Source organism: Globicephala melas, chromosome 12 (genome assembly GCF_963455315.2).
Source record: "Globicephala melas chromosome 12, mGloMel1.2, whole genome shotgun sequence".
Classification (NCBI taxonomy): domain Eukaryota; kingdom Metazoa; phylum Chordata; class Mammalia; order Artiodactyla; family Delphinidae; genus Globicephala; species Globicephala melas.
Genome location: NC_083325.1, coordinates 10,082,310 through 10,107,582, shown reverse-complemented (window position 1 = coordinate 10,107,582; position 25,273 = coordinate 10,082,310). Strand labels below are relative to the sequence as shown.

At 55.7% G+C, this 25,273-nt stretch overlaps 2 protein-coding genes across 2 annotated transcripts; both read right to left on the bottom strand.

Annotated features, from left to right (window-relative positions):
* Nucleotides 1–306: 306 nt before the first annotated feature.
* Nucleotides 307–1,994, bottom strand: ADRA2B (adrenoceptor alpha 2B). Its single transcript, XM_030838960.3, has one exon. The coding sequence runs from the start codon at nt 1,783–1,785 to the stop codon at nt 442–444; it is 1,344 nt and encodes a 447-aa protein (XP_030694820.1). The 5' UTR covers nt 1,786–1,994; the 3' UTR covers nt 307–441.
* Nucleotides 1,995–9,616: 7,622 nt separating this feature from the next.
* ASTL (astacin like metalloendopeptidase) lies at nt 9,617–24,362 on the bottom strand. The gene is made up of 9 exons (XM_030838692.2): nt 24,311–24,362; nt 23,484–23,609; nt 21,527–21,588; nt 20,164–20,254; nt 19,608–19,725; nt 18,683–18,864; nt 15,816–15,897; nt 15,567–15,721; nt 9,617–9,948 (listed from the first exon to the last, which is right to left on the bottom strand). Exons 1-9 carry the CDS (start codon nt 24,360–24,362, stop codon nt 9,617–9,619), a joined length of 1,200 nt encoding a protein of 399 aa, XP_030694552.2.
* Between the last annotated feature and the right edge of the window lie 911 nt (nt 24,363–25,273).

The following is a 25,273-nucleotide window of genomic DNA, read 5'->3' as shown; positions in this document are numbered from 1 at the left end:
GGATGCCCATCATCGTTTCTGCCCCTTCCTCAGCAGCAGGCCCTCCTGGAAGAAGCGGAAGGCTGGCTTCCTGCTCTTTTCAAGGGGAAGATGAGAAAGATACAAAACGCCACAAGCAAGTGATCAACCAGAAAACACAGGGTCCTCAAGGTTTGCAGGGGTCTGGGGTTCTGCGAGGGAGCCTGGCCGCGGCTACATTCAGGAAGGTCCAAGCCTCATCCATCTGCCTGTGCACAGGCAGGGGGTGGAGAAGATGGCCCCCCACGGCCAAGCCAGCAAGGGGAGGCTTCAAATAGACCCTGCCCTCCGAGGGGGTTCCCGGGATGAGGCCTGCAGGACCAGGGAAGGGACCAGAAAGCCCTAGGGAGGTGGCCACATACAACCGGGCAAGAAGCAGGGTGGCCCTGGCACCAACCCCACACGGGCAGCGGGCAGGTGGGCTCACCAGGCCGTCTGGGTCCACTTGCGGCAAAGGATCCTTCGGAAGGCACGACGAAAGTCCTGGTTGAAGATGGTGTAGATGACAGGGTTCAGCGAGCTGTTGCAGTAGCCAATCCAGAAGAAGAACTGGAAGAGGCCGTGGGGCACCTTGCAGTGCTGAGGGCAGATGGCACCCAGGCTGTAGCTGAAGAAGAAGGGGAACCAGCAGAGCACGAAGACGCCGATGACCACGGCCAGCACGAACGTGAACCGCTTCTCCCGGGTCAGCTGCGTCCGCCGCCGCCACCACTGCCCCCCCGCAGTGCCCTTGCCCCTGCTCAGGAGCACCTGGCCACGTAGGGTTGCCAGCAGCCGGGAACCCTGTGGTTGCTGCAGGGATGGGCTGCAAGCTGAGGCGGGAGACGCTGCCGAGGCCTTCAGCTCACACACCCCCTCCTCCTCCTCTTCAGCCCCCTCCTCCTCTGGAGATGTCCCACAAACACCTTCCTTCTGACCCTGGCCTGAGCTGGGGCGGGCAGGCCAGCTGGGTGGCAAGGCGGGGGTCCCAGGGTCTTCAGGGGTCTCCCCCTCGTCCTTCTCCCCAGTGGGCTGGGAGCATCCATTGGCTTCTCCAGCAGTAGCCAGTTGAGAGGCCAGAGTTGGCAATCTGGCCGAGGCTGAAACTTCCCCAGGGACAGGGTGGGGCGGCTTAGACCCCCCCTCCCCAGGGCCCCCCTTGGCCCTGGGACCTCTGCAGTGGCTGCGCTTGGCGATCAGATAGATCCGCAGGTAGACAAGGATCATGATAAGGCAGGGTGCAAAGAAAGATCCGATGCTGGAGGCCAGGATGTACCAGGCCTCTTGGTTGAGCTTGCACTGGGGGCGCCCTCGGGGCTGCGGAGCCGGGTCGCCCTTGTAGATGAGGGGCGGCAGCGAGATGACAGCTGCGATGAGCCACACGGTGAGGATGATGCATTTGATGCGGCGCGGGGTGCGCTTGGAGTTGTACTCCAGCGCGCGGCTCACGGCCCAGTAGCGGTCCAGGCTGATGGCACACAGGTGTACGATGGAGGAGGTGCAGAAGAGCACGTCGAGCGCCAGGTACACCTCGCACCAGGTGCGCCAGAAGTACCAGTAGCCCAGCAGCTCGTTGGCCAGCGAGAAAGGGATGATGAGCGTGGCCACCAGGATGTCGGCGGCGGCCAGCGACACTAGGAACAGGTTCTGCGGGGCTCGCAGCGAGCGGCTTGTCAGCACAGCCAAGATGACCAGCGCGTTGCCGAAGATGGTGAAGAGGATGAGGAAGGTGATGACCGCCGCGATGGCCGCAGTGGCCTGCACGGAGTAGGGCTCCTGGTGGTCCATGGCGGGGCCGGACGCGGCCAGAAGGGGTGCTGCTCGCCCAGCGCGTGCACAGCCGGCGACAGCGCTTTCCCACCCAGGTCGGCTAGACGAGGGTGTCGACCCCCTGGCTGAGCTGAAGGTGCTGGAGCCCCATGGCCAGGCCGAAAGGGGCCAAGAGGGCGGGGGACGCCCAGGGCCGGCCACCGCCCTCCTACATCCTCTTGCACCGGCGCCCGGGCTCCCTGCCGTCTGCCCCGGAGAAGTTTACCAAGATGTCCCGCTGCCGTCCCCGCCCCGCCCGGAACGGAGGGAAAGTTGGGCGCCGCCGGGAGGCTGCTGGACTCACGCTGGGGCGCGGGGCCCCGGCCGGCCGGGCAGGCGGTTGTCGGAGGAGGCAAGGAGGGCGAGGCCCGCTCCGCTCCGCCGGCTCTAGCCCGGAGCCGCGTCTGCAGGCAGCCCGCCGCGGCAGGGGAGTGGGGAGGAGAGAGAGCGCGGCTGGAGTAGGGAGGAGACTGGAGGCGGGAGCAGGAGGAGGGAAGGGAGGCGGGGCGGGCGGTGAGACCCAGGGTGGGTGGGAGGTGCGCCTCGCTGAGGGGTGGGCGGACCGCAGCCTCCCGGCGCCCCCGGCCTCCGCCTTGGCACCCCTACTCCGTTTTCCTCCCGGCCTCCGCTCTGCGGCAGGTCAGAGGGGCCCGGCGTCTGGGGTCTTCGGGACCAAGGGAAGGATGCTGGCAGAAGTGGAAGGGTCGGTGCACGCGGGGAGCTGGGACGCGGCGCTGGCGGGTCCGCGGGCGCCGAGGCGGGACGTCTCTCCTGAGGACTGCGGGGCTAGGACCGAGCCCCCGGGTCTAGGACGGTGGGCGCGAGCAGACCTCCCCTCCCACCACCCAAGAGCCCCAAGGCGAGGGTGGGTGGGTGTGTCGGGCGCTGGAGCATAATAAACCACACCCGCTGACCGGAGCCCGCGAGGAAAGAAGCCCAGCGGAGGGCGTGAGGTGAGCCGAGAGACTGCTGGGAACCCCTTCCCCAAATGCTTTTCCGCACAGACGACTCCGTCGGGCCTGCGGAGCCCGAGGAGGCGCGCGTGGCCAGGTGGTGAGCGCCCCCTGCCGCCACCCGCCTGCCGAGCTCGTCCGCGGCCCCCAGAGACCCGCCGCCTGCCGCGTCCCGGGGCCACTGAGAAGGCTCCCAAGCCCGGGGCGGGGGGCAAGCGAGTACTCAGAGCCTGCGATTGACGACTTCAGCTTTCCCGTTTCTCCTGCAGCTGCCTCAGTTTCCTCCATTAAGGGCAAAGAGGTAAGAAAAAAAACTGGCTTGGACCCAAGTCTCAACAAATGAGACTCAGGCGGAGACGGGGGCGGGAGGCGCGGGGGAGGGGGCTTGCAAACTCCGACATCGTGACCGGTAGGAAGAGGATGTCCCCTGGTGCAGAGCAGGGAGACCTAGTCAAGGGCGGGGTCTTTTTGACACAATTCAGAGAAAATATTGGTCTCAGGGGCAGCTTCGAAGGGAAGAGCTTCCCTTTGCATTTGTAGGGACCCCCCTCCCTGCTCCAGTCCTGCTGACTCCGCCCCCACCCCGCAGGCTACGCACCCCCCTTGGAGTAGCCCTGGAAAAAGCAGTTGGGGTGAGAAGAAATTCCCGACTAAGCACACACCGCACCCTAACCTCACTCTGGCCTCAAAGAGCTGCGCAGGACCGGCGGTCGTCACACACCCTCCCCCTCCCCACGCTCCCTGTGGCCACTGCCACCAGCGCCAGCCTGGGCAGCCTCAAGGGCGCTTTTTTCACCGTTTCCGGAGCCCCTAATGCTGTAACCCCAGCCTAGACGAGGCCTATATATTGCTAGCCCACAGCTGTGCATGGCATCCTCTGTATAAAGCATCAATCCACTTCTGAAAGTAAGTCTCCCCCAAAGGACATGACCTTGATCCAGCGTGCCTGCTCCATCTTCATGGGAGCAGAGCGTGTGACCTCAAGGTGCCCACAATGTGTCACCCCTACCCAGGCTCAGACAGGTGGTACCCACCCACCCCCAGCCACATGGCAGAACTGAGGGACATCCTCCTTGATCCTGGGCTCTCCCTGCCTCTTGCCAGCCTACCCAGCTCCCCTGTTAGATGAGAGTGCCTACAGCCTGGTGGGGTAGGTACTACCTAGGCTAGGTTTGGAGAGGCGGCCAGCCTCCCTTGCCCCCTCCAGAGACAGGTTCCATGAATGCATCCTTCGACTTGCTGGGCTTCCACCCCACAGTCGCCAGGGATAGAGAGGCCTCAGAAACCCCTTCCCTGAGGCAGGACAGAGGGGTGGCCTTTGGATCTGGGGAAGCAGCCGCTTAAGCAAGTTCCTGCCTGTCCCCGTAGTTCCCTGTCCCACGGCAGGGAATCTCAGCACCCTGGTGGCCCAAATGGGCTTTGAGAAGGACCATTTTTCACCCTGTCCCACCATTCTCGGGCTGGGGGGCCGGTGGGTATCTCCCCAGACACTGCAGTCAGCAGCAGCCTTTTGTCTGTTGGCTTGTTTTCCTTGAAAGGCCGGGCCTCCAGGCCTCTGCAGGAACTGAGGCCAGGGCTGCTTATACCAACCCCACCCCATCCTTTCTGTCCTACAAATCAATGCTGATTCTCACCTGGGCCTTCCCTGAAGGGGCAGCACCGGGCCCTGCTGGGTACCAGCCTGGGTTGAGGACAGCCAGAGAGAGTCTACAGGAACCCTTGAGGCTGAGCCACCACCCAGGCTCTGTGCCACCCGCTGCTGCCTCCCAGCCCCACCCACCCCCAAGACCAGCGGCTGGCTCTCGGGGCAGGGGGCACCGTTACGTAACTCGATTCCCGTTGCTCTCTGTGGTCTTCATCTCCCCACACACCCACAGTCCCCAGCTGCCTGCTCCACGAGCCCTGCATGAATCAGAGCCTCGGGCCCCAGCAGGGCTTCCATCAGCGCTTCCCGAACTAGATCTGACCTTCCCTCATCATCCTGCTCCACTAGGGCTGGCAGAGTCAGTCCCAGATCTACAACCAGCCAGCGGCAGGAGCTGCCTAGATTACTCCCAGCCACGTTTAGGGGGAGGGGGAGGCAGTGACAGGCACTGGCCCACCTTCCGGGCCACAGCAGGCTACGTGCTGGTCCCCAGACGTGCCCTGAGCTCCCATATCTCTAGTCCTTTCCAGGGGCTGTTTGCTCTGCCAGAAACGCCCTCCTTACCCGTCCTTCTGTGCTTGGTGGACCCCTACTCTGTCTTCAAGGTCTGCTCACCTGTCACCGCCTCTCAGGCAGAGGGAGTTACCCTGCCCTCCCTCGGTGCCAATTTCATGCTCAGAGCGAGATGGAGTCCGATGGTTTGTTGCACCACCCCCTCCATCAGAGCAGACATCACTTCTCTGTCCCCAGTACCTAGCCAAGATTGTTGAAAGGTGAAGAGTAATGGTAGCAGGCATCAGCAGATGACATACACTTGAGTTTTTCTTAAACAGGTGGTACCCAAATGAAGGTGCCCCCAAGGGATGTCCTTGGAAAGAGGGGCCATGGGGGAAAGGTGACCTAGTAGCATCTTTTCCAAAGAAAGGGGAGACAGTTGTCCCATCCCTGGCTGTGAGAGCCCAGCAAGAGTTGTGCCATCTTAGTTGAAAGCCCTGGAACCACTTCTCCAGGTCTGAAAGGTGACACTGGCCCCTCTGCCTCCTTGGCCAGGGTTCCAGCAGCTCAAGGTGCTGCCCTCCCTGCCCTGAGGGCCCATGGGGATGATCCCCAACCAGGCTTCACCCCCCCCCCAGCTTTCACCAGAAGCTCCAGCCTTTCAAATCCCTGGGACCCTTACCCCAGACCACCCTGTATGACCCAGCCTCCCCGCCTCCCCAGACCCTTGAGTCGTGCGCTGTGTGATGTAAGTCAATCATTCTCCCTCCCTCCATCACACCTCTCCTGACAAAACCCCAACCCTGGTCAAACCTAAATCATCCACCCTGCCTTTGACCAAGCAGCTGCTTTTTCCAGAGCGAAACACGCACTGCATCGACTGGCCTCGCTTTAAATTCACGACCGCAGATCTCTAGACTTCCCTAATGGGCTCACCTACCCATGCTTCACAATCGGCATCCCCCTCCTGCCCGCCCCCTACCTGTAAGCTGTAACTTTGCTTTGTACTTAAGAGAAAATGGAAGCCATCTGGCAAGCACCCATCCCCCAAGCGCACCTGTATCCGAGCTGCATCTCCACTCTTAGGGCAAGTCCTGGGCATATGCCCTGGACCCCAACCCCTCTCATGTCCCCCAGGACTCTGCTCCTTCAATTACCCCCTCACCAGCTATCACTCCCCCACTCTAAGGGCCAGCCCCCTCCTTAAGAAGCCCTCCATGCCCCCCTGCAGCTGCCACCTTCTCGTTTGCCTGGTCATTGTCTCTAATCCCTCACATTCTCCCCTTCACCCTTGTAGGACATCTGCACCCCACCCTCCACTGAATCTCCTCCCGGTGGGTCATTTGTGACTCCACGGCGCCAAGTGCCAGGCTCATTCTGAGTCCTGTTCTTACTGTTTCTCAGCAGCGTTTTATATGATGGACCCTTCCTGGGGGACATGCTGCTCCCTCCTCACAGGCCACTTCTCAGTTTCCTTTCCTTCTCCCAAATCCTAAATCAGTGATTCTCACAGAGTGATTTTTGCCCCTTCCTAGGGACATTTGGCAATATCTGCAGACACTTTTGACTTCAACCACAGGAAGAAGGGGGTTGCTACTGGCATCTAGCGGGTAGAGGCCAAAGATGCTACCAAACATCGTACAAGGTCCAGGACACCGCCCCACACACTCCCTGACCCACCCATTTGACATCTAGTAGCCTCAGACTTCACACGCCCATTTCCCCTGAACCAGGTCTCTCTCCTCAGTTCTCACTGCTGAGATGCCCTCAGCCCCTACATCCAACCGCAAGTGCGCTTGCCTCAACCTCCAAAACATACTCCCAAAGCACCCACTTCTGCCCCTTTCCATGACCCCCATCACCTTCACTTGCACAACTGCAGTGGCTACCAGCTGTTCCTCCCGATTCCAATTCGTTTTCCAGGGAGTATCCGGCATGACTTTTTAAATTTTAAATCAGATCTTGTCACACCCTTCCTTAGAACCTTCCAGCAGCTGCTCCCTGTTGCTCGTGAAATAAAACCATCGCTTTCTGGCTGACCAGGCCCCGCCTGTCTCCCCCCGTCCACGCGCACACGTCCCACTCGCACTGACCTGACACACCTTGCTTCTTCCTGCCTCAGGGCCTCTGCCCCGGCTGCTCTTTCCCTGGATGTTCCCAGGGCAGCAGCCTCCTGTCATTCAGGTCTCAGGTGAAATGCCAACAGCCTATAGAAATGTCCGCCCTCCGCCATCACTTACGAATCCCAGATGCTTTGCCTGTTTACTGTCCATCCCTCTCCCTGTCACTGAATAAACTGGGAATAGAAAACATGCCTTGTTTCCCAAGTTATTCCCAGTGCCTATAACAGAGCCTGCCTGGCACCTAAATTCAATAGATGTGTGTTGGGGCTTCCCTGATGGCGCAGTGGTTGAGAGTCTGCCTGCCGATGCAGGGGACGCGGGTTCGTGCCCTGGTCTGGGAGGATCCCACGTGCCGCGGAGCGGCTGGGCCCATGAGCCATGGCCGCTGAGCCTGCGCATCCGGAGCCTGTGCTCCTCGACCGGAGAGGCCACAACAGTGAGAGGCCCGCGTATCGCAAAAAAACACAAAACAAAAACAATAGATGTGTGTGGGATGAGTGAATAAATTGATGAGCGAGCCCACACTGCTGTGTGGTTGGGGATTGGAGAATAGGCTGTAGACTCTGGGAGGTGGCGGCTATCCACCGGGCTCTGGTTGACACCCCAGGGCCCCATACATATCACACCCTCCGTGCTGGGGCTCCAGGGGCTGGACCAGGGCTGGACCATCACAGGAAGTATGGGGCTCATGGAACAGGCCTGGGCCCAGAGCTGGCCTGGGGCCTGGGCTCTGTAGTGCTAGGCAAGGAGAGGACAAGGACAGCTTCGTCCCTGATCACCCGCAAAGAAAGAGTAAGCAGTCTTCCCCCTGAGCCAATAGGATCAGCCAGCCCCACCTCCCTCTCTGGAGAACCCAGAGTCCAAGATCAAAAGTCACATCTTAATGGAGGCAGCCTCTGAGCTGGGAGGGCCTCACAGCACACAAAGCACATGGCCTTCTCTGACCCAGCGTGGCCACCGAGAAACCCCAGCTGGGTATTCAGAGACCCACAGGTCGTGATACAGCCACACTTATTTCTGATGAATGGGTATGTGTACTGTCTCTATCCTAGGGTTGGCCCAAAGTCTTTGCTTGGGAATCTCCCATAGGCGCTGTCACCCTGCTGTGGCCAGAGCCTCTGCTCCCCTACTCTAAACTCTGATACCCCACGTCCCACGTTTGGGCACAAGACTTGGGAGAGCACCCCCAACCATGATCCTTCCCTGACACTAACACCTGAGATCAGGCCCTTGTTCAGTCTCAGAAAATCCTTGACTCAAGACTGAAACCCAAGATAGACTGAGCACAGGGGCTCCAGGCCCCCTGACGCAGTGAAGAAGTTGGCAGAGGGCACGCCACAGCCCTGCACGGCTGCACAGCCCTGTTCCCTTGGGCACAACCATTTGCTTCCCTGAGTCTCTTCCCTCCTCTGGAATATGGGTCTCACCACCTGAGGGTCCCAGGGCAATCGGGAGGATTCAAGGCACTCGGTTATGAGGTAGTCAGAACAGTCAGTATCAGACTCCTGGAGCAAGTTCCCAACTTTATTTCTACCTTCTCCCAAGACACCTGAGGGACCTGGTACCACTGGGACGGGCACGGGCTCCTGCTTCCCTTCTACCCCAGGCGGGCCCCGAGAACAGCACCACTGGGGGGCCCCCAGCTTGCTCACTGGCATCCCTGGAGACTTTCTTTGCCCCGAGAACAGCCCTCACGGGGGAGGCCAGGAGCTGATGAGTGGGCTTTGCTGAAGACAGACCAGCAGGGGGACCCTACAGCCCCTTCCCACCTTCCAGGGCCTCCTCAGGCCAAGTCCCCGGGAGGGGCGGGCGGGTGTCGGACAGAGACCAGGTTCCTGGAGACAGCAACGCGGGGTGACAGCAGCTTTGAGCCCTGACTTCAGGGTCCTCGGGTTCTGGCTGTTTCCCACGTGCAGTCCTGGAGGGCCGCCACCTCTTCGTCTCCCTGGGCGGCAGGGGAGGAAGTTGGGCTCTGAAAGCCTCCTGGAGAGCAGGGCTGGAGGCTGGGGCTGCAGAGCCACATTCCCAGCACTCAGACATCAGGGAGCGAGGCTGCTCCCAGGGTCCCAGCCACTGGGTGCCCCTCCCCCAGGGCCGACCCGAGGGAGAGGGAGAGGTACCCTTAGCCCATGCTGGGGGGCTGGGCCTCAACTACAGGGGGGCTCCCAGAGGCCTTCAGGGAGGACCACCCCTCCAGATCCCTGTCCCTAGAGCCCTGGAGAGGTCATCTCCCATTCCCAGACTTCCCCAGGGCTGGGGCAGGAGATGGCAGCAGGCAGAGTCAGAAATCCCCCGGCAGGCCTGCCTTCCCCCGACAGACCTAGAGGGTCCCTCTGTCCCCAGGAGCTCTTGGGGGAACATGACAGGCAAGCAAGGGGCAGAGGGAGAGGCCTGGGCCTTAGACAGGGTAGCCAGAGGGGCTGGAAGACAGGGGTGCTGCCTAGAGGGGCCAAGGGTTGTACAACCTGGCCACGCTGAGCATAGAATGCCCTTCCCACTTGGGGGCAGAAGCCACAGGTTTGACCTCTGGGTGTCCTTATGAAGCGTTTTCTGGGTGCACGGGCTCCTGGCAGAGCAGGGTTCCCCAAAATAGCCTAGACGATTGCTGGCTGGTCTTCTGCTTCTAGAGATGGGTCTGGGGGTACAGCGGGCACTTGGGCCTGCCAGGACTGCTCCAGGGCAATGCCAGGAACCACTGCTCCAGGCCGTGACCTTAGGGAAGAAGCTGGGGGCTGGGGGGGCCTTGCAGAGGCCTCCACACCAGAACTCCTCAGGGCGGGGTGCTCCCACACACGTGGGCTCTCTTCAGCCCCGAAGCCCTCGGGGCCAGGGCTCCTGGATTCTGCCAACAGTGCCTTTAGGAGCTGCTGCAGGTACGGTCTAGACGCGGGAGTGGGGCTCCTACCATCGCTGTGGGTCTGGAGCCCTAGAGGAGGAAAGATAGGTTACGTCCCAGCATCACAGAGGGACGGTGCATGGCAGCTGCGAGAGCCAGAGCACCCTTCAGCCTCATTCACAGTGACCTAGAACTCAGCTCACGGGACGCGACAACCCGCCACGCTCCTGCTATGCTGCTGCCCAATGCCTTCGAGACCCGAACTCCCAACTCCCCCTTAGAGACAAGGACCACAGAGCCATCCCATTCCCTCCCCGCTTGGCCCCAGAGGTCACCAGCAGAAGGTCAGGCCACTGGGATCTTCCATGACCTCCCACCCACACCCCCGGCTGCTCTGATGGTCAAACCCCAGATCTAGCATTGCAGCCCTCGTCACCCAGACCACCCGGGGCTGCTCTGTACAGGGCAACACCTCACCTCTCACCCATATCCGAGGCCTATTCCAGAACTTTTCCTACACTTGCAGCTATGCCCAAACCCAGGGCATCAGCAGGACACAGGTGAGCACGACCAGGCCCGTGTGCTCAGTGGGGTGGGTGTTGCCGGCCCCTCACTGCCCCTCCCGGACCACAGCTGGCTGCCACCGGCTGCTTTGTAAGACTCTTCATTTCAGGCCCAAGTTATCCGGCCAGTCGGCCCCAGCCCCCCTTCAGGACCGCCCTTATCCCTGTCACTCCTGCCCACCCACCAAAGGCTTCCCGATGAGCCATACCTTCCATGCAAGGACACTGACCAATCTGAGCTGACACGCTTCAACCAGTGACTTCACAGCCCATTCCCTGCCTGGACCTGCCAAGACCACACCCGCTAAAGTCACGGGTCCCGGCTGCCCACCCTCTGACGGCCGCCTCCTTTACTTCCAGCCCACTTGCTTCACTATCACGATCCTTCAGCCCCGCTGAGCCCCCAAACCCCTTCTTCTTGCCCCACAGCCTCCTTACTTCCAAACCCCTCTCCTCACCTGGCATGGGTTCCACAGCCCTCGGTGCAGACCCTCCCTTGGAGACATCCCCAGGCACCTCCCCCTCTGTCAGAACTGCCCACAACACCCCAGTCCTAGAGGACCAGGTGACTAACCTACACCACGCCTCCGCCAGCAGCCCAGCACCACCCGTGGCCAGGCCGTGTGTCTCTCACGGGTTTCCTCTCCTGCTCTCCAGTCAGCAGCTTCACACCTTTTCCTTCACATCCATCTTCTTCTCCCCAGCCTCTCGGCTGGAGACCTCACCTCACTCTTTATGCCGCCAAAGCCTGGGATGGAGCCCCTCATCTGCACATCACGATCTGCACGGGAACTCAGATCTGTTCCCATCTTCTTCCTTCCCATTAGGTCCAAGGAAGTTCCCCAGCTCCCAACAAGAGCAACTCCTCCCTGAATGTTCTAGATATTTTTCTGCCCCCCCCCCACCCCAAATCCATTCCCGCTTCTCCACTGGGTCATTATTTCAGTATCCAAACTTGCTGTGTGTCCACCATTTTGATAAACTTTCCATTGACCCATGACCGCTTCTAGCCACCTCTCAATTCTGTTCCTCATGTTAGTCAAGCCTCAAATAGTTACCCACAAAGCTCTTGCCACGTGTCCTTTTATTTTTCAAAAGGTATGTAATATTTGAGATTATATATAGGAAAGAATAGTCTACGAAATGGTGCTGGAACTAGATAGTCACATGCAAAATACATAGGATTAAATCTACATGACCTCGAGTTAGGCAAGTCCTTCTTAGATATGACACCAAAAATACAGTGATAAAAGAATAGATAAGTTGGACTTCACATCAAAATTTTAAATGTCTATATTCAAAGGACACCATCTAGAAAGTTAAACTATAACATGTGAGGAAATATTTCCAAATGATATATCTGATAAGGAACATGTATCTGGAATATATAAAGAACTCCTACAACTCACCAGTAAGACAACCCAACTGAAAAACGGGCAAAAGACTTGAACAGACACTTTTCCAAAAATATACAGATGACCGATAAGCACATGAAGAGATGTTCAAAGTCATTAGGGAAATGCAAATCAAAACTACAATGAGGGACTTCCTTGGCGGTCCAGTGGTTAAGACTCTGTGCTCCCAATGCAAGGGGCCCAGATTCGATCCCTGGTCAGGGAACTAGATCCCGCATGCCACAACTAAGAGCCCGCACACCGCAAATAAAAAGAGCCCGCACACAGCAGCAAAGATCCCCCGTGCGGCAACGAACACCTAGCACAGCCAAATAAATAAATACTAAAAAAAAAACTACAATGAGATACCACTTCACACCCACTTGCGGTGGTTATAATCAGAAGAATAAGTGTTGACATGGGCTTGCAGAAAGTGGAACCTTCATACATTGCCAGTAGAAATGAAAAATAATGCAGCCAATTTGGAAAACAATTTAGCAGTTAAATATGGAGTCACCAAAGGACCCAGAAATTCCACTCCTAAGTATATACCCAAAGGAAAAGAAAATATATGCCCGGGGCTTCCCTGGTGGCGCAGTGGTTGAGAATCTGCCTGCTAATGCAGGGGACACGGGTTCAAGCCCTGGCCTGGGAGGATCCCACATGCCATGGAGCAACTAGGCCCGTGAGCCACAACTACTGAGCCTGCGCGTCTGGAGCCTGTGCTCTGCAGCACAAGAGGCCACGATAGTGAGAGGCCCGCGCACCACGATGAAGAGCGGCCCCTGCTTGCCACAGCTAAAGAAAGCCTTCGCACAGAAACCAAGACCCAACACAGCAAAAATAAATTAATTAATAAACTCCTACCCCCCAACATCTAAAATATATATATATATATGTCCACATAAAATCTTATACATGAATGTTCACAGTACCATTATTCATAATAGCCTAAAAGTAGAAACAACCCAAAGATCCTTTGATAAATGGATAAACAAAATGTGGTATATCATTCAACAACAAAAATGAATGAAGTATAGTTGACCCTTGAACAACACAGCTGTGAACTGCATGGGTCCACGTATACGTGATTTTTTTTTTTCCAATAGAATATTCACAGTACTACACGATACATGGTTGGTGTATCCAAGGATGCGGAGGACTGACTGTAAAGTTATAGGCAGATCTGACTGCATGGAGGGTCAGCACCCCTAACTCACGTTGATCAAGGGTCAACTGTACTGATACACACGATAACATGGACGAATCTTGAAAACATGATGCTAAGTGAAGAAGCCAGTCACAAAAGATCACATACTGTATGATTCCATTTATATGAAATGTTCAGAGTAGGCAAAACTATAGAAACAGAATGTAGATTAGTGATTGCCTATGGCTGGAGTTGGGGGTACACACATGCAACAAGACCTAGGAGTAGGGTCATGGGGTATATACACTTCAACTTCATAAGATATCAGATTGTTTTCCAAAGTGGTTGCAGCAATTTACACTCCAATAGCAGAGTATGAATGTTATCACTGCTTCATATTCTTCTTAGTATTTGGTAGTATCTGACATTTAAATTTCTACCAATTTAGGGGGTATAAAAAGGTACTGTGGTCTTTATTTGCATTTCCCCAATTATTAATGATGTTGAATATCTTGGGTTTCCCAATTTGGTTTCTTCTGTGAATTGCTTGTTAAGTCTCTTGCCTTTTCTACTTTGTGGGGTTTTTTCTTACTAAGTTCTAAAAGTTTTTTTTAATATACTTTGAGTACAATTAGTTACAAAAATTCTCTTCTGATCTGTAACTTGTATTTTCACTTTTATGTCTTTTAATAAATAGTATTTATTATGATCAATGTAGTTGGATTTTTAATTTTACCAGCTTTGTCTCATGTTGCCTGTCTTATTTTTAAAAAGTCCTTACCTATTCCAAGGTCGTGAAGACATTTTACTATATTTTCTTCTAAAAAGTTTTAGAGTTTTTTTGGTTTACATGGAAGTCTTGTATACAACTAGAATTTCTGTGCATGATGAATTAGAAATTCATTTTTTTAAGTGAATAACTAGGGACTTCCCTGGTGGCGCAGTGGTTAAGAATCTGCCTGCCAATGCAGGGGACACGGGTTTGAGCCCTGGTCCGGGAAGATCCCACATGTGGTGGAGCAACTAAGCCCGTGCACCACAACTACTGAGCCTCCGCTCTAGAGCCCGTGAGCCACAACTACTGAGCCTGTGCGCCACAACTACTGAGGCTGCACTCTAGAGCCCATGAGCCACAACTACTGAGCCCGTGCACCACAACTACTGAGCCTGCACTCTACAGCCCACGAGCAACAACTACTGAGCCCACGTGCCACAACTACTGAGCCTGCACTCTAGAGTCCACAAGCCACGACTACTGAAGCCCGCGTGCCACAACTACTGAAGCCCATGCACCTAGAGCCCATGCTCTGCAACAGGAGAAGCCACTGCAATGAGAAGCCGGCGCATGGCAACAAAGAGTAGCCCCTGCTCGCCACAACTAGAGAAAGCCCATGCACAGCAACAAAGACCCAACGCAGCCAAAAATAAATAAATAAAATAAATTTTTTAAAAAAATAAAAAAATAAAATGGATAACTAGTTGTCTTTAGAGCTATTTAATGGCTACCCTATTCTTTCCCTAGTGATCAATGCCCTTTTATCAAGTGTCCACTTCTGAGGAGGATTCATTTCTAAACTCTCCATTCTGTTTCAGTGGGCAATTATCTACCCTTGTACCAATGCTACACGTTTATATAAAGGTATTTTATATACATTCTGTGTATATATATGAATATACGCATTTATACATTTATATGCTATATATATATATAAAGACATTTTATAATCTACATAACGTCATGTCTGCTAGGGCAGTCCCTCCACTTTTTTCTCTTCAGGAGTGTCTGGGCTATTATTGGCCTTTTGCATTTTTAATACAGATTTTAGACTCACTTGTCAAGATCTCCAAACTTATTGGGATTTTCAGCGGGAATTTATTGAGTCTGTAGATCAGTAGAGAATTACATTTTTATATTGTCTTCCTTTTAATATGATACATCTCTGTATTTACTTAAGTATTCTTTAACGATTGTAATAAGGTTTTTTTCCATAAAGTTTTATATAGCTTCTGTCAGATTTACTCCTTAGAACTTTATCTTCACTATTATAATGGTATCTTTAAGAATTATGTTTCCTAACTATTGATATAAAGAAATAAAACTGATTTCTATATATTGATTATATTTACTTTTTAAAATTCTTATTAGTTCTAGTAATTTGTTTATAGATTGCTACTTTCAATGTAGTCATCTATGAATAGCGGCAATTTTTGCTTCCTTCCCAAACCTCAGACTTTTAATTTTGTCATACCACAATGGCTAAGACTTTCACTACATTGTTGAATAGATGGGACAATAGTGGAAAAACTTGTCTTGGTCCCAATTTTAATGTTTTGACATTAAAAATGAGTTTTGCTATGGGTTTTTGGTAGGTACGTTAAACTTAAAAAAGTGACCTCTATTCCTATATGTAACAGTTTTATAATCACCAGTGAGGGTTAATTTTTTCACGTGCGTTTTCTGCATCTCCTGCGGTGAGGCCCTGGTGATCTCCCCGTGCTCACCTCTACAGCCTCACCTCCTAGCACCCGACCCTCGCTCACACCACCTCAACACAGGAGCCTCCTTTGGCTCCCCAAATCACTCTATCCCCTGTCACTCACCTTTTGCACGGGGATCACGGCCAAGCGGGCTGCAGTCATAAAACTTGAGGACCCGTGCGATGTCAGAGGCGCTCAGGTTCCATCGCTGGCCAATTTGGACACTGGGGGCCCAGAGCGGCGTGATGGTGGGCATCCCGCGCCGGCTGAAGGCGAGCCTGAAACCCAAGCAGGCAGGGGCCTGAGTCCAGACCACGGCAGGAGCTGGCATGGCAGCGCAGAGGGAAGGAAGCAAGGAAAGGGGGTCCTCACCTGCTATAGTGCATCACTGACGAGTAGTCATAGGGCACCAACATGTTGCTACTCCGAGATTTGATGAAGTTCATTTCAAAGCCTGAAAAAATACTTGGCGATGTGGGCAGAGGGCCAGGGGAGGAAGGGGAGGTGATAGGGGCTTTCTGGAAATGTACAACCTACCTGAGCCTAGGGGTCCCAAACTACAGCCAGATGTGCATCTCCCCACCCCCGCCACTGATCCCTGATCCCTGTCTCCTCCGTGCCCTGGGAGGGTTCCAGACCTGCACCAGCTGATGTGCAAGCACAGGGACCTGGTGGTGGCCCGCCGTCGCCCCCTAAGACTTCTCTCCACCTTTCTCCTCCTCTCAAGCTTACCTTGTACGAGACTATCTTTATACCACCTGCAGCTTCTACGACGACACACGCTGCAAAGAGTGTCTTGGACGCCCCCTACCGGCGAGATGAAGTGCCTACTCCCCACCCCAGCCTTAGAGGCCCTTGAGCCCATCGTGTGCGGTGAGGATAGCCCGTTCCCAGAAGCAAAGCCACCTTCTCTCCCTGCCTCGGGCCAACAGCACCCGCCCCCTACCCCCTACCCCCACCCCCGGGTGTGGAGTCCAGTCCTTTGCCATCGGCCAGAGCACCTGCTTCTCCCTGGCACTTGGCTCCTCCAGGCCTGGGAGGGGCTAGGTTCCCTCCGTCAAGTTCTGCCCTTCACAGTGAGCCTCTGATAGAAGAGCTGCACCCTCCAAACCCCCCAAACCCAGCCAGCCACCTCCACACCCACCCATGGTCACCAGCAGCCTCCTTACCACCAAAATGGAATTCCAACCCCTTTATATCCCATCACCTGCCTGAAAATACCTGCCCAGTAGAGTGCTTAGTTCAATCTCCCACTCCACCTCCTCCTGAGTCCCCGCCTCCCCACCTCCAGTTAATTACTGTTATTAGTTTGCATATTTTAGCATTTTGTTCTGTACGTATTAACTAAGTACAAATGTATTCTCATTTTTGTCCATTCTTAGGCAATTTTTTCCATTAGGGTAGCTGGTGTTTAACTTGTTTAATTGTTAAGAAACAAAAACAAAACAGCTTTTCAGTTTATTAGTGCTGTTTGTTTTCTAACTCATTAATTTCTGCTTTTACCTTCAGTAATTCCCTCCTGCTTTCATTTCTTTCTTAACTTGGATTGAAATGCCTATTTTTTTTTTTTTTTTTTTTTTTTTTTTTTTGCGGTACGCGGGCCTCTCACTGCTGTGGCCTCTCCCGTTGCGGAGCACAGGCTCCAGACACGCAGGCTCAGCGGCCATGGCTCACGGGCCCAGCCGCTCCGCGGCATGCGGGATCCTCCCGGACCGGGGCACGAACCCATGTCCCCTGCATCGGCAGGTGGACTCTCAACCACTGCGCCACCAGGGAAGCCCTGAAATGCCTAATTTGTTCTCTCTGTTTATTGATGTAAGTATTTGTCTACACGTTTTCCCTGTGCATTGCTTTAGCTGTGAACCATTGGTTCTAATGTGTTTTTATGTTTTAAGAATTCCTGCAATTTCTTTTACTTCATAACTAAAAGAAAGATTTGTTGTTTTTTAAATTTTAATTTCCAGTTGGATAAAGTTTTTCATTTTGATTTATTATTAGTTTCTACTTTTTACATCATGATCAAACTGTTTGTATTAACTCTACTTTTTCAAATTTGAAGTTTTTATGGCTATCATAAGTTTTTACAAGAATTAAGTGGTTTTTTTTTTGGTCGCACCATGACCAGGGATTGAACCCGTGCCCCTGGAGTGGAAGCGCAGGGTCCTAACCACTGGACCACCAGGGAAGTCCCTCCATGAGTACTTAAAAGGATTATAGTCTATTTTCAGGCTATGGTGTCACTGTCTCCTCCCCACTTACCTAGACTAATCTCTGATCTCAAGCTCCAATCTCCGTCCCACTGAGAGGTGCTACCCATCTTCCCATCCCCTTCTTGGAGCGGAAGGGCATCCGTGCATGCATCTTGGGCTCCACCTCTGACCATTTCGCCTGGCTAACCCCGCAGCAGCAGCAAAGGCGCTCACACCAGAAGCCTCCGCTTACAGGAAGCCTTCCAAATCTTCTGTTTCCATACCCCCAAACCCAAGTCATCACTTACCTCCTCTGCTCCCCTCCCTCACAAAGCGATTGTCTGGACTCCCCTCACCTCCTGCAGCAGGCTGTCCCCCTCTGCCAAAGGTCAGGGTCCCCGCATTGCTGGAGTCAGATCCCCGGCACCATACCCCAGACCAGCCTCAGCTTTCCCACTGCCACCTTTCAGAGCCTGGCATCCCTGTACTTTCCGTCCCAGCTGCCCATCAGCACCCGTCTCACACACACCAAGCCGCACAGGACTGCCCTGCGCCTCTTGCGTCTGACGCTTGGCCCACTACCTCCAGGACTTCCGTCTCGGCTCAGCGCCCCGGCTGGAACACAGTCCCCGCCCTGACTCCACACAGCAGTGTCCAGAGCATGAGGGGCTGCTAGCTGAGTATGAGCGAGAGAGATTCCTAAGACCATCAACTCCATCCTCAGGTAACTGCCGGTGTCCGTGAAGAGAAACGAGGCGCACAGCAAATTTCTGCCCTAGGTCAGGGTAACTGTGGGTGGCCGTGAAGGCTCAGGGCCCAGAGCTGCAGCATCTGGACTATTCTCCAGGTCTCGGAGGCAAGCAGGAACCCCACCTTCCCCATGGGAGACAGGCAGGGAGTGGGGAAGATGGACGATCACTCTCAAATAGCCGGGCAACTCCTCAGGCCTGGACCGTGCCTCCTGCCACCTTCTCCCAGCAGGACTACCTCTCCCACCACCCCCACCCCCTAGTCCCCTGGCCTAGCCTGGCCTTTCACAGCCCCGCTCACCTGGGAGGATCTCGTTCCAGTTCACACGGATGTAACGGTCCCGGTCGGCTCGCGAATGCTCGTGCCAGAAGCCCAGCACGTGCATGAGCTCGTGCAGGACGATGCCCGGGCCCCTCCGGAGACAGCTGGGCCCCAGGGATACCACCTGCATCCCTCCACTGCGCCCTATGCTCGAGAAGCACCTGCAGGGCCATGAGAGTGCTGGGTGGGCACCAGCCCAGAGAATCTGCAGACCCAGGACCCTCACCCCTCCTCCCAAGACCTGGGATAAGTGAGCACCAACAGCTAGTCCCCATCCTGGGCTTTAGTCCCGAGCCTGCTGGCCCCAAGTCCCCTGACTGCCTGGAACCCCCTTTGCAGCCTGCACTGAGAGGAGTTGGTGGGAGCCAGTACTAATGTGGATGACGGAAGCAGCTCATGACGTGAATGTCCCCATGTGGGGAGCCCCAAGTCGAAGCTCTCACCCACATTCTCTTAGGCCCCTAGCAAGCTAGGAATGCAGTATTGCCATCACCCCCATTGCAGAGAGAAGGCAGAAGGGGCTCAGAAGTGAAGGGACGTTCCAGAGTCACCTGGTTCCTGCACTGTGGAACCCAGATCTGAGGCCAGGTCTGTCTCATGAAACCTGCACTCAGTCCCCAGGCCACAACATCTCCCCAGAGATGGAGTTGAGGGCTCTTTAAAGGAGAGTCGAGCACCTCCTTGCCCACGTCTCCTCCACCTCCTGCCCTGAGTATCTGTAGGTCCAGCTCACACTAGGCAAACCACTCAGATGGGCAGGGGGACTCTGGACCCGGGACAGAGGCCCAGACACAGGTTTCTGACCACAGCTTTGTTAATTCCAGGCTGAACTGAAGACAGCTGTGGCTCTCACCCCGCACATGCGCGAGTACACACACTTGCACACGTACCCAGAAGCGCTTACCCGGACATGGGGACGATGGAAATGAAGTCCCTCTGGCCCTCATAGGCAACGAACCTGATGCACGTGGAGTGTTCGAACTCAGCAAACGCCTCCAGGATGACTTGACGGCTGGGCTTATCTGGAGAGAGACACCCTGGCTGACGCCCCAGCCCGGCCCCTAGAGCCCTCGCAGCCCCTTGGAAGTCCGCACTTGGGGAGGGAACCAAGCTTCAGGTCACTATCCCAAAACGGAATGTCTAGAAAGGGCAGTGCGATGGTGTGGGGAGAAGAAAGCAGGGTTCCAGACAGACCCTGGCTGTGTGACCTTGGGCAGATAACTGTCCTCTGGACCATTTGGTCTTGAAATGGATCAGACAGTCCCTAGATGTACCTTTCCCATCAGCTCCTCCAGGATATTAGCCTCCCAGCTCAGGGGCCAGCAGGGATAGAAGGGCTTCTGGTAGAAGGGCTACTTGGGTGGTAGCGGTAGAAGGGGCGCAGAGATGCAGGGGAAGAGGGAACAAAAACCCAGAGAGGAGCCTGGGCTGCATTGGGAATGAGGGGCTGGCTCACTCACCATACTTGCTGGAGAGCAGGAAGGGGACCTCCACTACGCCGCCGTTCTTGGGCCACTTGTTGTTGGTCGCCGAGAACAGCCGGAAAGGGCTCTGAGGAGAGAGGGCGGCTCAGGGACCCCGGTCAGCCAAGCTTCCCGCCCCCAAGAGTGCCACACCTCCAGCCATGGGAGCCCTAAAGATGTGAGCCGCAGACCCCCCTGGGTACATGAGCATAGCTGGTCATTAGAAATGGGATAGAAGCTGGGAAGTCAGCGGGCCAGCTCCCTGAGTTACGACGTACAGCACAACCCTTTCTTCTACATAACATAGAACTGACAACTTACTCTATCAAGAAGAGGAACAAGACAAAATGAAGAGGCTGGCTAGGAATGCCAGCACCCCAGGGGGCCTAGTTCAGAGGGGCTCAGCTCCACCAGCAGCCCCCCCCCCACTCCTTCCTGGAGCACAGCAGCCCACAGAGCTCCTCTGAACGTGCAGGTGGGAAGATGGGGACACGGTCCTCCTCGGGCTGATTCTAAGGCAACACCCGTGGCCTTAGCGACTTTCTTTATTCTTCTGCCAACTCTGAAGCCTGGGCTTCAGAGCACCCCAGCACGTCCTGCCCCACTGGGACCAAAGGTTTTACTGGATTCTGCTTTTATCCCCGGCACTCACTGGGTGACTGGGAACAGGGGCCTCGCCCTGCCCTGGGGGTTCCTGCCCTGCGCCAGGCTGGCCTTCAGTCTTCGGCCCAGCCTTATGCTATGCCATCAGTGGACAGCCTCAGACCAGGAGCACAGCCTAGCTCACACCAGGCCACTGTCCTATTCAGGAGTCTTCTGCCCACCCTTGCCCCAATTTAGGCAAGTGTCTCCTAGAAGATGGCAATGCAAGTCGCCCCGATTCCCATCCAGGCTTCTCCCTTTCTGAGCCTGCCCCCACCCCTGGGCAGGATGGTTCCTGTGTTACTTCTTGTTCCGTTGTCCCGAGGCCATTGCTCCCACCACCGATGTTCCCCACAAACACCTCCCTATAGCCCCACCAGCCACTCTGCCAACCTGCGCTTACCTCTTCTTTTGTCCTGATACTCCCTGAGCACCTCCCCCGGGTAGGGTAGCAAGCTGGCTCTTGAAAGTCCAAACCCCCTCCTTCAGGAAGCCCTCTCAGGCTGACTGCTACCACCACTCCAGAGGTCACCCTCCCTCAGGCTGGCTTATTCCTAGCAGAACATTCGCTCTGACTTTGGCAAGAAGAGCTACGAGCAACAAAGGTGGATCCCTCAAACGTCACCCCGCCATGATGCCAAGGGGTGGACTCAAAGGTCTCTGACACTACCTGTGAGGTTATTTACACCCACGTGTGTGTACGCATGCTCACACGCACCGGCCGGAGGATGTCCCCCTCGAGGAGGAAGCTGCTCTCTGGGGTTTCCTCTGGGATGAGCCCTGGGAAGGAAGGGAGGGGCGTGTGTGGGTCCATGTCCTCCACAGCACAGACTCGAGGACAGGCCCAGGAGAGACCTTGGCTGTCAAGCCAAGCAACCCCGGGGTCCATCCTCCTTCGGGCTCTGAGGCTGTCACACAGCCCCTGAGTCCCAGTCTACAAACGTGTGCAATGCTTCTCAGCCTGATCGCACCCTTCCCCTGCTCAGAAGGTGCACCTGTCCTGAGAGCCACACGAGCCAGGTCCAGGGACTTCCCTGGCGGTCCAGTGGTTAGGACTTCACGCTTCCACTGCAGGGGGCACGGGTTCGCTCGCAGGTCAGGGAACTAAGATCCCGCATGTGAGCCCATGGCATGGCCAAAAAAAAATCCAGTCCCAGCTCCTGCGTCTGAGGCCCTCTGCTCTCAGGAAGATGCCATTTGTTCCAGCTGTCTTCATCCTCTGCTCCAGCCCAAGCCACACTCCTCAGAACACACCCTGGGCTCTCCCAGCCCACCTCACCCCCTACCCATCGGTGTGATACTCAGGCCCCTTAGAGTGGCAAGTGACAGAAACACCAGCCTGCACCACCATAGGAGGGTGGGTACTGGCTCCTGCCCCCCCCCTCCCCTTCCCTCCAGCCTCGTTTTCTGCCACAGCTGGCAGCCCTCTCCACAGCCTCTTTACTAGGATATCAGCCCCAGCAGGAACCTTAGAAGAGCGCCTGGCATCCTGGAGGTTGGGTTCCCTAGAAGCAGAGCCTGAGCCAGGGATCCATCTGTAGGTGATTGACGGTGGGAGCAGGGAGAGGTGGAGAGCGCTGGGGAAGAGCCCCAGCCAGACCCCATAGGAGCTCTGGACGCCAAGCGGCAGTACAGACTCATCCCACCTGGAGGCATGGGGCCAGACCCACGTCCTGTATGAGTCGCTGTGGCTGGGCCGCCCTGGGCAGGGCAGGGCATAGCTTCCCAGGCATCCCTGGCCGAGGGTCTCCAGCTGCGAGGCCTTAGCATCCAACATTCCCAGCAGCTGGGGAGGGTGTGGGCCTCCCAGTCAAGGGCTTTATGGCGGGTACTGCACTAGGCTCCCAGGTCGTTGGGCCACCAGCAGCCCTAGCAGAGAGAATCCTCCACAGCAGCTGGAAAGCAATGCCAAGGAGGCCTCAGATTGGCCTGGAGATGGCCAGAACCAGCCACAGTGACCTAAAGGCGGTGAACGGCCCTGCTCAAGCTTTTCAGAGAGGAAGGGGAGGCGCAGACCACATGCGGCAGATTCCCATCCCCTACCCCTTACCCCCCAGCCCCGTTCTGAACTCCAGTCTTTATTTCTACTAGCTTTGTCCCAGGTTATCTGTATGTTCTCATTCTTCAGCTGAAATCCCCAGGCAGGGAGGCCAGAGACTCACGCTTCCTGGTCTTTGGACCTCCCCCCACCGGCGCCTCACACCTGCAGGTCATCCTGAACCAGTTGGCTGACCTGTTTCCAAACAGCTACTAATGACTATATTCAACACAGACCCGGCCTGATAAAAGTACGGGGCTCTCCATTGTTTCATAAACCTCTGGTGTTCCCCCTTCTTAATAAAAGTAACAACCCAGTAGAGAAGATGCAGAAAAACAGACTTAAGAAGTTGCCCGTGATGGTGGCGGTGGGCTGAATTGGGAGACTGGGGTTGACATATACACACCAGTATGTATAAAATAGATAACTAATAAGAACCTGCTGTATAAAAAATAAATAAAATTCAAAAAAAAAAAAAAAGAAGTTGCCCGTGGAACCATTACTCTCCAAGACCCACTAAGAAAGCTGGCACGTTTCCTCCCAGCTTCTTCTGCTCTCTGAGCATTCAGCACAGTTTTCACGTGCCACATGGACAACTTCATACCCCAAACCCCAAGAGAAGACACAGTGCCCTCACCTTGGTTAATTGCAGGGATGTCCTTATCCCAAGACGTCTGGGTCCCCTCGGGGGTGAGGTCTTCTGAGAATCTGGTCCCACAGACTCCTGGGCAGCGAGAGGCCGAGGGCACTCCTAGGATGAAACCTGGCCCAGACACACAGGTACATATGCACGATGGCCAGAGTGCCCCCAATGGTGACACAGGATGACAGGACATGGGGTGGGGTGGGGTGGGAGTGGGGTGTCAGACGGCAAGACCCAGGCCCTTCACAAAGATAGGTCTCCAGGAGGGAGTCCTGGGAGCCCGCCTGGCCTCCCCTGTCAGCCCCACCTGCTGCTGAAGCCTGGACAACTTTGAGGAAGGAGCTCCCTTAGCGGGACCGAGACTGGACTTCAAAAGGCAGCCCCAGGCTCCAAGTGTCTGGGTGTGTATGAGGCAGGGGAGGCAGCAAGAGAGAGGAAGATGGGGACAGACCTCAGTCTCCAACGCTGACAGCTGGGTGTGGGCTAGCCTCAGACCCTGCCCCCTGCCCCCCTCGTCAGCCCAGGGGTCTGGAAACGGGCTCAGCCTGGGCAAGCCTGGCATGGCCAGCAGAGCACGAACGCCTGGAGCGTCACTCCTGCTCTCTCCTGCCAGGCAGGCCCTCTGCTCCCAGCGTCCCCCGGAGGTCCTCCCCGGCCCCCCAGGAGCTGGCTTCTAGGAACTTGCCTGGAAGCCCATTCTCTGACCCAGGCAGATCAATTCCCATCCCTTGCGGGCTCCAGCCACACCCTCTGGCTGCCCCCAGGCCTCCGCAGGCTAGAAGCAAAACGACGGGGGCAGTAGGGCGAGGCAACCCACTTACCGGGCAAAGAGAGCAGAGCCAGCACCCATGGCCAGAGGCCTCCTATGCTCATGCTGCCGGAGCTGGTCCGCTCTGGCCCCTCAGCTAGCAGGAGCACCAATTCCCACGAGATGAGGCAGCCTAATTACAAACTATGGTCAACGCCCCCCCCCCTTAAATAGCAGCTTTTCCAGCCCTCACCTGCAGCCCATCCCAATCAACCCCACCTGCAGCCCCGCCCTCTGCTGCCTGCGCTTCCCCTCCCAGCCCTGGCCCGAGGCTTCTGGATCCTGGTCAGATCCTTCCCGGCTTGGCTGAAGTGGGCGAGAGGGTGGGGAGAAGCCACGCGCTAGGCACGCTGCGGGTGGGGGGGGGTCCCACTTGGGGGGGTATCTCTGCTCAGGTCCCCTCCCACCACCAGGGGGCAGAGAAACGTCGCAGAAAAGTGAGAGACGGCAGTGCTGGGTGGAACCTCATCCTCAAACCTGGGGAGACCCCTTTCCTGCCCCTGCCCTGTGCTCAGATGTGGGGAAGACTACCTGAGACCCTGAGGCGCCCCCAGTCTGACTGTGGAAGGAGGAAAAACTCACTACGTTTTTATAAGCTTTTATTGTCGTACACACACACAACAGTAGACAATCACAAGAACCGGGAGCAGTGAAACCCACAAACTAAACACCAGGGACAACCAGCACCCCCAGAGGAGCCTGCCTTGTGGAAAAGTGGAACTTCTGGGTACCTAGACCCTCACATGGGTGCTACCCCTGTCACTCCCACAACAGCCTTACAAAATCGGCGTTTTAGCCCCATTTCCCAGGTGCAGGAATTAAAGCTCCTTACCCATATTCCCCCTCCTCTGTACCCCTTGGCCTCTCAAAAGGCCCATCTTCGGAGCCTGGTCACCAAGGGCCCCCCTGGATTTAAATCCTGGAGTTGAAGGATTTGGGGACACCCTCCCCACCAACGTCCAGTGAAGGGAAATGA

Excerpts from the sequence above, each read along its gene's own strand:
- ADRA2B (XM_030838960.3), bottom strand. The coding sequence starts at position 1,785 with ATGGACCACCAGGAGCCCTACTCCGTGCAGGCCACTGCGGCCATCGCG.
- ASTL (XM_030838692.2), bottom strand. The coding sequence starts at position 24,362 with ATGAGCATAGGAGGCCTCTGGCCATGGGTGCTGGCTCTGCTCTCTTTG. Across the intron at positions 15,722-15,815 it reads TCAGTGATGCACTATAGCAG|GCTCGCCTTCAGCCGGCGCG; the intron begins GTGAGGACCCCC and ends CTTGGGTTTCAG. Across the intron at positions 9,949-15,566 it reads CCGTGATCCCCGTGCAAAAG|GGCTCCAGACCCACAGCGAT; the intron begins GTGAGTGACAGG and ends TTCCTCCTCTAG.